At 45.6% G+C, this 12184-nt stretch overlaps 1 protein-coding gene across 1 annotated transcript in view; it reads left to right on the forward strand.

Moving 5' to 3' along the window:
- Window positions 1-12184, forward strand: part of Entrep1 (endosomal transmembrane epsin interactor 1) — a 59858-nt gene that overhangs the window by 545 nt on the left and 47129 nt on the right. Inside the window, exons 2-3 of the mRNA XM_055614176.1 lie at window positions 15-199; window positions 9424-9480. Coding sequence (XP_055470151.1) covers window positions 15-199; window positions 9424-9480 — 242 coding nt within the window. The remainder of the gene's footprint in view (window positions 1-14; window positions 200-9423; window positions 9481-12184) is intronic.

A 12184-nucleotide genomic window follows, 5' to 3' on the forward strand; every position in this document is an offset into this window, starting at 1 on the left:
GCTGGCCCCGCCGCCCGCGCTCGCGTCCCGCCGCCCCGCCGCGCCCGGCTCCGCGCTGCTGCCGGCGCGCCCGCTGCTGTCGCTCGGGCTGCTGCAGCTGATCCTGGGCTGCTGCATGGTGGCGCTCAGCTTCGGGGCGCTGTCGCTGAGCAGCTCGCCGCAGGTGAAGAACTCCTGCCCGTTCTGGGCCGGCTCCTCGGTGAGTAGCGAGCGCCTCTCCGCGGGGGGCCCGCCCTCGGGGCGGAGGGTTGCCGGAGGGTCCCTTCCGCTGTTTTTGTTTGACTTCAGTTGGGGAGCGCAGACCCTAAAGTCAACCTGGAGTGTTGGCGACGAGTGTGGATGGGATGGGAGGGGCGGGAGTGTCGGGAGGCAGCCAAGTAGAAGGGGCGTTGGGTTGCACCTGGGCAGTTGTAGTTAGTCCCTTGGATCTTTCCGTCAAGTTAACGTTAAGCACAGTATCAAACTCAACTTTTGTTTTGTTTTGTTTTGTTTTTTTGTGGCCCCTGAATACTGCATTGGCAAAGTAAACTCCAGGAGTACGGGGCCTTTGATACGTTTTCCTCACCGACACAACAATACCCTTACAGCGTAGGGTCCTTCTGGAATGGACAGGGTGAAATGGGGAGAGGTTGACTTGTTTCTATTCTTCATTGAGACACAAGCCTACATGAGGGAGTATCTGGTGTTGGATGACTGAACCCCGAGGAGCTCGGAGGTAATAAGAGGTTGCGTGTGGCTAATGGCTTGTACCTGGTCGTTAGGAGAGGGCTCAAACTCTGGGTGGGTTCCCGGAGCCACCAAGGCTGCTCTCTCTGCACAAGTGGACGTTCCCGGAACGGAACCTGTCATTACGGATGCACGCCCCAGAACTCCAGAAGTGTAGGGTTGCTAGCTCTCGACGTCTGCCCTGCCCTGGCACCTGGTCCTGCCTCCTTAGCCAATGGGGCATAGCGAAGCCTGACCTCGGGGTGTGTGTGTGGCGGAAGCGGCTGCCAGTCAGCAAGCATCCGTAGACTGGATGGCGGCTACCCACACCTGCCTCCTAACTGTGTCACAACTCTTGAGGCATCCAACCCCTTGAGGTTTGCCAGGGGCCTGGAGGCTTGGAAACAGGTCTTTGTGCAGTGACTGGAGAGGGTAAGTAAAGCGAAGGACCTTTCTATAAAAGCCGGGCAATGTCTGTGGCCTTTTCTACGACCTGCAGTGAGTGGACATTTTGTGTTCTGCCGATTAGAACATATCCAGAGTCAAGACCAAATTTCAAAGATGTGGGAGAACTTACTGAACCTAGAGTGACTGTTTGAATGAGAACATTAAGAACTCAGGGTTTCTCTGGCCTAACCCAGAGTTTCGATTACCCACTGTCAATCTGCTCTTCTTTTAAACACCTTTGCTGAATGGTTCTGTTGGGACCGCAGTCCTTTTGTGCTACAGTGAGTGACATCCACGACTTACGTATTAGGTAGACAGAATTCCACCCTATAGTTCTGTCCCTGGACTCTGCTACTGTCTGTGTGGTTGTTCTGGAGTACCTTGAACTGTGGGGACTCAAAATAGATTGGGAGCCAGAATGATAATTCGCCCCCTGCCCCCAGGCTAATAACCCAGATGGCCGTTGCATTTCTTTCCTCTAAGTACCCCGGGCCAGAATCTTGAATGTATTTTATGGATTTGCTCTTTGTAAAACCATAATCCATTGTTCTCTCAAGATTTATTAAAAATGATTTGTGGGGGTGCTGGGAAATGGTTCAGTCAGTAAAATGCCTGTGGTATTAACATGGGGACCTTGGTTTGGTCCCTGAAACTCACCTAAAAGCTAGGTGTAGGGAGAGGGGAGCCTGAATCTCAGTGCCAGGGGTGGGGTTAGAAGAGGGTGGACACAGTGGATCCCCACAGTTTATTGCCCAGTCAGCCTAGCCAACCTGACGAGACATCCAGTCTCAAAAATAGAGTGGAGAGTATACCCAGTGTCATTCTCTGCCACCATGCACGTGTAGAGATCCTCACTAACAAGTGCATACAACCACACACATAACAAGTGCGCGCGCGCACGCACACACGCACACACACACACACACACACACACACACACTCACTCACTCACACAGAGTATGTATTTGTTTTTCTTCTCTAAAATCAAAACCTGAAATCAGTTTGCAATTGTGAATTATTTCAGAGGTAAGTAAATGCACTTAGTTATCAAAGAAGCCACAGCCAGGTTTGGTGAGATGGAAAACAAAGCTCACAAACCAGAATGTGCAGGATGGGGGGCTTGCCACTGGCTGGGCTTGGCACATCAGACTGAAGAAGGGATCAAAGATTTGGATTTGAGGGGCTCTCTTCCATGTCATGGTCCACCCTATGCCTGTGTTCAGATCTGTGACTGTCGTTTAGTCTTTCTTTGTGTATGTGTGCTCTGTTCCTAAGGTTGTTTTCAGAACTTGTAAAATGGTAACAGAACCAATGAATATTAACTATGTCCTCAGAACAACGAAATAAGGTTTAAGCATATATTCTCTTGTGTTTTAGGAAGAAATACACCATACTTGTATCATGTTTCTTTAAAATTTTATTTTATTAACTTTGTATTATTAACTTTTTATTAACTTTATTAACTTATTCACTTTGTATCCCAGCTGTAGCCCCCTCTCCAATCCCCTCCCAATCCTACCCTCCCTCTCTCTTCTCTGCCTATGCCCCTCCCCTCGTCCACTGCTAGGGGAGGTCCTCCTCCCTTTCCATCTGACCTTAGCCTATCAGGTCTCATCAGGACTGGCTGCATTGTCTTCCTCTGTGGCCTGACAAGACTGATCCCCCTCAGGTGGAGGTGAGCAAAGAGCCAGCCCTGAGTTCATGTTAGAGACAGTCCCTGTACCCATTACTAGGGAACCCTCTTGGACATTGAGCTGTCATGGGCTACAACTGTGCAGGGTTTCTAGGTTACCTCAATGCATGATCCTTGTTTGGAGTATCAGTCTCACATAAGACCCCTGTGCCCAGATTTTTTGGTTCTGTTGCTCTCCTTGTGGGACTCCTGTCCCCTCCAGGTCTAGCTATCTCCCCCTTCTATCATAAGATTCCCTGCACTCTGCCCAAAGTTTGCCTATGAGTCTTGTGTCATGTTTTAAACTCGTGTAGATGAGAGAGCTCCTAAAAAATCCTACATCATGAGAAAAGTTAGACTTACGCTGACACCGCATAACAGCAGCTCCTCTCCAGCCACTGGAACAGTGGTTTCTTCTGTACCCCCTCCTAGGTTCTACCACTGGTCCTGTGTGTTCTGACAGATACAAGAGCAAGGAATGTCAAGCAGGAACTAGGTCCTTTCTGCTCCCAGTTTGTTTGGCAGATTAACATTCCCATGTTATTCTGAAAGAAAAAAATTACATCATTGTAATTTCATGTGTAAAAATTTCACACACATACACAGAAAGAGAGAGAGATTGAGAGATTTCATAGAAGTGCCCAGGAAGTCTTAAGACCCCCTTCCACTTTGAACATTTTATTATGAAAAACAATTAGAGTTTTAACAGATGTGGAAAGGAGAATGTAATGACCCTGTGTGCTGACCCATCACCAGGGAACTAAGGACATCTGAATATCTGACACCACGTCCCCCCCCCCCCCAATCGGGTTTTTTCTAAGGCAAATTAAAGACACGCAACTTTAGCCATTAGACACTCCAGTATGTATTCTCAAAGAAGGGGCCTAAAGACATATTACAATAAACTCTGGTGTCTGGGAGAAGGTTTTTATGGAAAATGATGAAAACTTGTGACTTGGGACTGGAGAAATGAAAACAAACAAACAAACAAACAAACCAAAAAACCAAAACCCAAATAACCCATCTTTATTGAGCTGTAGCCTGCATGCCCGACAAGTCGAGAACACCGTCTGGTAGTTTCCAGTGAGTTCACTGTTGCACAGCCATCACCAAAATGGGAAGTTCTTTCACATCGCCCCCAGATCTCCTTTCTCTCCCTGTCTCCATCCCTCTGTCCAGATACAACCAATTTCCCTACTTTCTGGCTCTGTAGGTTACGTCTACCCTGGACATTTCATACATATACATACACATACATATGGGATCCTATAACACATGGTCTTTTATGACTGAATGACTTCTTTTAATTGGCTACTTTCCAGACTCACCCAGTTCAGCAATAGCTCGTTCCCGTCAGTTGTGAACTGCTGTTTCATTGTACAGCATACTGTGAGTGTGTCCACTTAGAGTTTCTTCCTCGCTCCTTCCTCCCTCCTCCCTTCTTTTGGCAGATCTGGGGACTGAACTCAGGACCAGAAGCAAGAGCTCTGCTTCTGAGTGACACCTGGCCCACTCAGCAGTTTGATCTGTGTCTGGCCTTGTACTGAGAGGAAGTGCGCACAAGTCTAATGCCACTTGGAATCCATGTGTAGGCACTGGGGAAGAATCTCCTCCTCACAGATGGTGAATGGCCGACCACGAGCATTTTAAGTTTGCCACATCAGGGAAGATGGCAAATCTTAATTTGGTTTTTGTGAACCTCGTTGTTTTGTGTTTAATCCAAGATGAGGTCCAAGGGGCAAACACATGCTGTTAAACAGCATATTTCAAGGATGATTTTTCCTGTTCACCTCTGGGAGAGGTGTTTGAGGCTTCGTCTACTTGAAAATACATTATGAATTAAGTCCTGTAAGTAACCTTCCCTACATTTTTGAATTAATATTTTAGCAATGTGAAGGCACTAATTTAATGTAATCTTTATTTTATTACACACCACACACACACACACACACACACACACACACACACACACAGGGGGGGGGGAGAGAATTGTTGGAATTAGTTCTCTTTTCCTACTCTCTGGGTCCTAGATCTTAGTTTGTAAGATTTAGTGGCAAGTGCCTATACCTGCTGAGCCATCTCAGTGGCCCCCAATGTAAATTTTCTTATTTGACTGCTGTAGGTATAGCTCATTGGGTAGAGCTCTAACCTGACACTCCAGAGACCCTGGGTTCAGTCCCCAAGCCACTCGAGAGGTGGGAGCTGGAAGCTCAGGACTTCCAGATCATCCTTGGCTTAGCCTTAGGTTCACCTGTGCTACACTGGACCCTCTCTGAGAAAAAAAAAATGCATTTAGCTCTTTTCTTATTTGCACATGCAAAGATCAGTTTTTTCCCTTGCCAACCTTGGTTAATGACTATTATGCCCAAAGCTTGTAGTGCTAATAAGACATTAGCCAACCATCTCTAAACACAGCCTATAGCTGGTAAGTGGCTGAGGAAGGGTGTTGATGTCTGTGTTCAGGTCGTGTTGTCCTGGCTCTCAGTTTAGGCTTGTGTTTAGTTAATAAAAAGGGAAGAATCTGTCTCTCTCTGTCCTTCTCTCTCACACACCAAACTTTTTCAGTTATAGGGAAAGATAGGTTGTTGAAAAGTTTGCTAAATTATTTTCTGCCTATTTACAAGATAAACAGGGCATATGGAATGTAGCTTTCAGGCATCTGTGTTTAGATACAGAAGGCTTTGGCAAATGAGCCAGCACAGTTTTGCCTGAAGACATGTTTGTGGATTAGCCAACGAAAATAGGGCAGTAGACTTATAAGCTCTTGATTTTAATGATTGGTTTCTAAGCTGGAAAATTAAAGGCAATAGCCACACATGGTGGGCTGCCTCTGACCCGTCGGACCTCAGAAACTTCCTTCACATTATCAGGAAGAGGAAAGATTTGTTTTGTTCCTAAGAGCAGGGATGATATACAAGGAGTGAAACAGAAGTGAAAGTGACTCTGATTATAATAATCTGGAGATGGTTTGGGGACGACAGTAGGTTGTGACTTGCACATTTAGGGCACGTTGCATCTTGTGCTGGAAGGAAGAATGCTGATGGCCTTGTCCTTCTCTGCTGCTGTACTCTTTCAGGAAGCACAGGGGTGGAACTGTGTTCAGCTTATGGAGTCATCCTTAAGCAAGCTCGTCTCCTATTTCTGGTATTCAGCTATCCATTCATTCACTCATTCATTGACTCTTGCCATTGGTACTTGAGTGAAGTTTTTCAGGCACAGGGCTTCGTGGCATAGACAGTTTAGTCAGTAGTTAGTACTGCGGTGTAATGGAAGCCATGAAAGGCCTTCCTGGACTTGCTCTTGACAGAGCCCAGCCACTGCTGCACAGAGGGAGGCGAAGCCTAGAGTACTCTGCGTCTTGCTTCTTGCCTCCCACCGCTCATGCGATGACAAAAGCACCTGTTGCACCTTGAGTCTTGAGCTTTCTAAGGATCCAATCTCAGAGAGAGCCTCATTTCCTCCTGCCATTCCAGAGCCTTCTAACCCTCCGTTTCTCCTTCCCCTGTTTGCCCTTCTCCCCTCCCCACTCACGGTGTTACCAAAATGCCTTGGGATTCACTGGATTTGAAAAGAACAGGGCCACTGGTTGAAACTCAACAGGGTGTGGGTTTGCAGGCTCTGGACTGAGGAATTACAGATGCAACTACCAGCCAGAACTGGGATGCAGTTTTATTTCTCTCCTAGTAGTGTGGATTGAAGGTGTGTCCCCGGCCTTTTTAGTATTTATTTTGAAATAAAATTTCACTGCCTTGTTCAGCTGGCCTTGAAGCTACTCTGTAGGATAGGGGGGCCTTGCACTTGTGATGCTCTGGCCTCAGCCTCCTAAGTGTTGGGAATGTTAACCAGCTCTGCCAGGCCTGGCTAAACTTACTTTCCAGCACTTGCTGGCTGTGCTCTGAATCTATTTCAGAATTTAACTTGCAGTGATGCGTTTAAACAGAGTGTCTTCTAACCCCTAACCTTGCCATGTCTTGATTTATTTTGGTCTTTATTCATTATTGTTCTATAAGGTTTGTTTTTCTCTTCAACAAATCTTTTGCCAAATATATTGTGAGGCTATTGATATTTCTCATGTATCGTGTGTTTTATTCATATTTTTCAATTACATTTTCTGAAGTTGCTAATATGTGAACAAAATACCACCTCCAAAAGACGAAAGGCAGCATGCATGGTTCTTTTTTTTGTCTCAGAAGGCTTTCATTAGAAAGACATCCACCTATGAGGATCTATTAGAATTAAAAATATAAATTACATTCTACTTAGACACTCCTTCTCTGTGACTTTGTCCAGCAGGAATAAATGCACCTGTCTTTAAAGATATGAATGTTTATGGTTGTATTGTTTACAAGAGTAAAAAGCTGGAACTAGAGGTGAGTGCCCATGAATATGGAAATGACTGAGTACATTAGGCACTGCCACGAAATGGAAGATTATACAGCCATCACTCTGAAATGAATTACAGCTATTTCAGCGGGCTTGACAAGATTTCAATGCAGTACTTACTGAGATCAGAAAGAAGCAGATCTGTCATGAAGATTTTGTGGAAATCACATTCTTATGAATAGGTGTGGACACACACGTGTGTACACATATACACATACACACATGCCATTTGCATATAGCCATATGATTTTAGGAAGAGCTATATACTTACACAAAATCCATTTAATGTACTAATCCGTGAACACGGAGGAGGTGTGACGTTGAGGCTGCTACGGAAATAGAAAGTGTAGCTTAGACACATCATTCTTAATAGGCTTTAATGTCTTGAGCTGGACACTTCCTCTTAATAATACTGTTTTAATGGAAAAAAAGAGAATGTTCTCGAGAGCCGAACCACAGGGCATTATAAGACAGCGGCACAAGAAACAACCATCAATGAATAATTCAAATTATAGTTATTTTCTACCGAAGTGGGCAGTTTGTGTTTCCTTCCAGGGCAAGGAAATTTTCAAGTTATGTTTTCACACACAGAAGGTTTGCATGTCCTCAGTAAAGTCCAGTCCCTGCAGGGTCAGGAGGCGGAGACACACACACAAGGACACACAAGCAGATGTTTTATGTGTGCATGCGTGAACAGGCGTGCCCACACAGCAGATGCTTGCCTGTGCGAACACGGGCGCATGGGTGTGTGCTCACATACTCACTGGACATTGGGGTTTCTGAGGAACCTGGCATTATGGTGGGATCCATCTTTTGTGGGGAGCAGACTCCTTTTGGAATTAATGAAACTTGGAGGATAGAAAGATGGGATAGAAAGAAACTGTCACCTTCCTGTGCTTATGGGGTTCCGGGTCAAGTTATATGAGTGCATTTTGTCCTCGGATACGGTGATGCTATGGGCCTATTCATTCTCAGCTGATGAGCTGCGGTATTACAGGTGGACCTGTGTGTTAATCTGAACACCCTCACCTGACGTGGGCTAATAAGCCATGACTGTGGATGTGTGCATGGGAAGGATTTGGGCAGGGAGATGCTCCATGAAGGAGACTCCTCCCAGCTGCCCTTGGTGGACGCACCGTGTTGTACAGGGGAAGCATACTCGAGAGGCCTTAGGGTGTCCCGACTGAACAATTACTCTGATTCTTCCTTCCAGTGGCTTAGTGAATTGTGTTATCCAAAAAGCTGTGGGGGTTTCCAGCCTGTGTTTTGGCAACATTCTGGTTCCTCTTTACAAAGAATTTTAGTGTTTTTTTTTTCTTTTTAATTGAAGCATTGTTGTGCCACACACACAAAAAAAGATTTCTCTCTGTAGTTCCGCTCTGTGGAGTAAATGCTCAGGGACAGCCATTTCTTGATAATCACACGGCAGGCCCTATGCTAGGAGCCAAAGATTCAAAGACAGGAGAGGAGTTCACAGGAGAGGTGCAGAGAAGGACCTCTTAAAGGATGACCATTGAGGTTAAGGACTGTGTGTGTGTGTGTGTGTGTGTGTGTGTGTGTGCATGTGGGTGCCACATTGCCTGACATAGGTTTAGGGAACTGAACTCTGCAAGAACAGCAAGTGCTCTTAATTGCTGAGATATATTTCCAGCCTCATAATAGTGAGTTTTTAAGAGAAAAGAGAAGGTACATACAAGGCAGACATGTGGGGTGACGGGATCACTGAAGGCTTTTCAGAAGGTGACAAGCAGGGGCTTGTAGGTGGGTGGAGTTCTCAGGCAGCGAGGTGGGCAATCGAGAGGAATGAGTACTGCAATAAAGACGGGTGGCTGAGGAAGGACAGGGGTGCTTGGAAAGGAGGAGTGTAGTGTGTGTGTTTGAGTGTGGGATCCATGGGCATGTGGAACCCAGGCTACAAGTGTGTGCTAGGAGATAGCCTCGTGGGTTTTGTCTACGACATTGGAGTTTACCTGTCTCACAAAGGTACTTGTGTATGTCACAGACTGACTCTCACAGACTGGGTATATGGAACTTGGTCAGAGAGACCAATTTTTTTTTTTTTTTTTACTAACACAAATAAAGCATACACAGCTAGTAAATATGCTTTGTAGGCCTGTGAGATAGTCCAGAGTGGGTTTTCATGGCTTATATAATCAGCAAGAATGGGAAATGTTTAGCCAGCATCTCCTGGGCTGATGATGTATTTCTCCTCACAGGTAATACTCTCCGGAATCATTGGATTGACAACCTGGAAAAGGCCTATGATACTCCTGGTATGTACCGATCACGTGACACTGCCCTATACGAGGTGAAGCCCATGTAAGCAAGCAAAGGGTATACTTCAGAAGTAAATGTTCCCAGCCAGGCGGTGGTGGAGCCCACCTTTAATCCCAGCACTTCGGAGGTAGAGGCAAGTGGATCTCTGACTTTGAGGCCATCCTGGTCTACAGAGCAAAGTTCTAGGATAACCAGGGCTACACTGAGAAACACTGTCTCAAATAACAACGCCCCCATAAACAAATAGATTAATAAATAAAATAGAAGTAAATAATGATAATAATAATAATGATGATGATGATGAAAGATGATAATCTTGATGGTTTATGATTTGCTTTAAGTTCTATATACATCTAGAGTTATACATTATGTTTCTAGTCCAGAATTAAAATCAGATCTTCCCCCTGGAGGGGCTGCCTTGCCAGGTCACAGGAGAAGAGGACACCCTCAGTCCTGATGTGACTTGATGAGCTGGGGTAGGTTATGGGGCAGGGGGAAGAAAGAGGGAGTTTGGGACAAGGTAGAGGAGAGGGAGGGGACTACAAGTGGGATGTAAAGTGAATAAATAAATAAATTAATTAAAAAAGAAAAACAAAACAAATGAAAATGACAACCAATGGCTGAGAGATGGCTTAGTGTTTCTTGCAGAGGACTTAACTTCAGGTCCCAGCACCCACATTAGGGAGGGGGCTCACAGCTTCCAGTAACACCAGCTTTAGGGGATCTGACATCCTCTTTGGCTTCTACAGGCACCCCCTGCACATGCATGTACCCACACATGTATGTGTGTGTGTGTATATATATATATATATATATATACACATGTGTATATATATATATATATATATATATATATATATATATATACACACACCTACCATCATAACCTGCACCAAATTCATTATATTAAGAAATAAAAATAATGTGTACAGAAAGAAACAAACTGGAAGCACCTTTCAGGCACACCTGGCTCTTCCTCTGAGCCGTACAACTCTCTGCCCTTTTGAAACTCTGTGTGTGTGTGTGTGTGTGTGTGTTGAGGGGATAATTTATTGATACTAGGGCTGGCTCTCCCACCTTCTCTTTATTTCATCCTTCCCTCCTTTTCCTTCCTTCCTTTGTTGCCTAGCCTCCCCTCCCTTGCTTCCTGAACGTTAGACTATGCCAGGGGCTAACATAGGGATGAGGCCTTGTTTCAGTAGAGAAGCCAGTGGGGCCTTTTGCTGTTGTTTTTTCAAGATAGGGTCTCACAGAGCCGAGGCTGGCCTTGAACTTTATATGTAACTGAGGCTGGCCTTGTTCTCTGTATCCTCCTGCCTCTGAGCCCCAGGATTTTAGGTATGCTCCAGTACCCCTGCCAAGGCAGTGTTCTGCAGATCTGGGCTCAGCTTCCCAGGTTTGGCACTTCCTGGCTTCACCTCCCTTCACATACTGGGCACCATCTGCCCTGGGTCTTTCTTCCTCTGGTCTAGTGCTTGGCTGTGGCCTTCTTTGGCTCTCAGCTCAGCAGTCACACCCTCAAGAGACACTTTTCACTGGCTAACTCAGTGACTAGTCCCTGCTCTCCAGAGTGTGGTGACCTAGCCAAGCCCGTTGGGGGCAGTCTGCTTAGCGTATGGACTGGCTGCTTAGCATTTGTCATTTGTCCCCTCGGGAGACAGGTGAGGACAGGGGCCTTCTCACTTATCCTTCCATCTCTAGGGCCTGTTCGTTCATAGGCTTTTGTGGCCGTGTGGAGGCTGGGGCAAGATTGCCCCCCCCCCCCCAGCCCTTTGTGAGGCTGGCTGTCCTCATTTTCAGTTGTGTCCACACCAGCCTGGGACACGTGAGAGTTCCTTTGAAAGAGGCAGTTCCTTTGTGTGCCCTCCTCCGATTGTTGCTGTGATTGCTTCAGGTCGTTCATGAGCTTGAACAAAGAAGGGTCAGCTCGCCCCAGTTCCTTCAAGCTCAGCTTTTCATGGAAACCCAGAACTCTATTCGTTAAATAGTCTTCTTGTATTGGAGGAGTGCTCACATGCCCAGTACAATAAAAATGCTGGAAAACAGGTTTTAAATACTTGTAGTTGTCATTGGGGGCAAGCATGTGCCTTTGTGTAGTAGGTTTTTTTTTTTTTTTTTCTTCACAGAAGACTAACATTTTCCATGTTTAAAGTATATTCTTATTTTTCTACTGTTTATTCCTTTTTGTTTTAACAATGTTTTTGGAATTTCTCCCAAAATCAGACATGGTTCTAAAAATGGCCTCAAATCTGGTCATGGGAAGGTACTAAGACAATTAGTAAACGGAATTGTATTAATTCCGTATTTCTCATTGGTGGTGCATTAATAAGAATCGCCACTGTGAAAGTCCAGCTGTAGTTTTGGTTACTACTATGAGGTGGTAGTTAGAACTGTTGCTACTTTCTTGTCAGTGAAGGTTACAAATGAAGGCTTGGGGCTAGTGAGATGATTCAAGCCCAAGCTGAGTTTAATCCCCAGGACCCACGTGGTGGAAGGAGAGAAGAAACTCTTATGACCTCCATGTGTATCTTGTGGCATGCCCAAACAAACAAACAAACAAACAAAGTATGTTTGGGGTTCCATGTTGTTCTTTTATGTTATTTGAACAGGTCTCATTATGTAACCATGGTGGCCTGGAACTCACCATGTGGACTAGGTGGCTTTGAACTCACAGAGATCTGTTTGCTTCTGCCTCCTGAG

This window comes from Psammomys obesus, unplaced genomic scaffold (assembly GCF_907164565.1).
Source record: "Psammomys obesus unplaced genomic scaffold, mPsaObe1.curated_primary_1811, whole genome shotgun sequence".
NCBI classification, from domain to species: domain Eukaryota; kingdom Metazoa; phylum Chordata; class Mammalia; order Rodentia; family Muridae; genus Psammomys; species Psammomys obesus.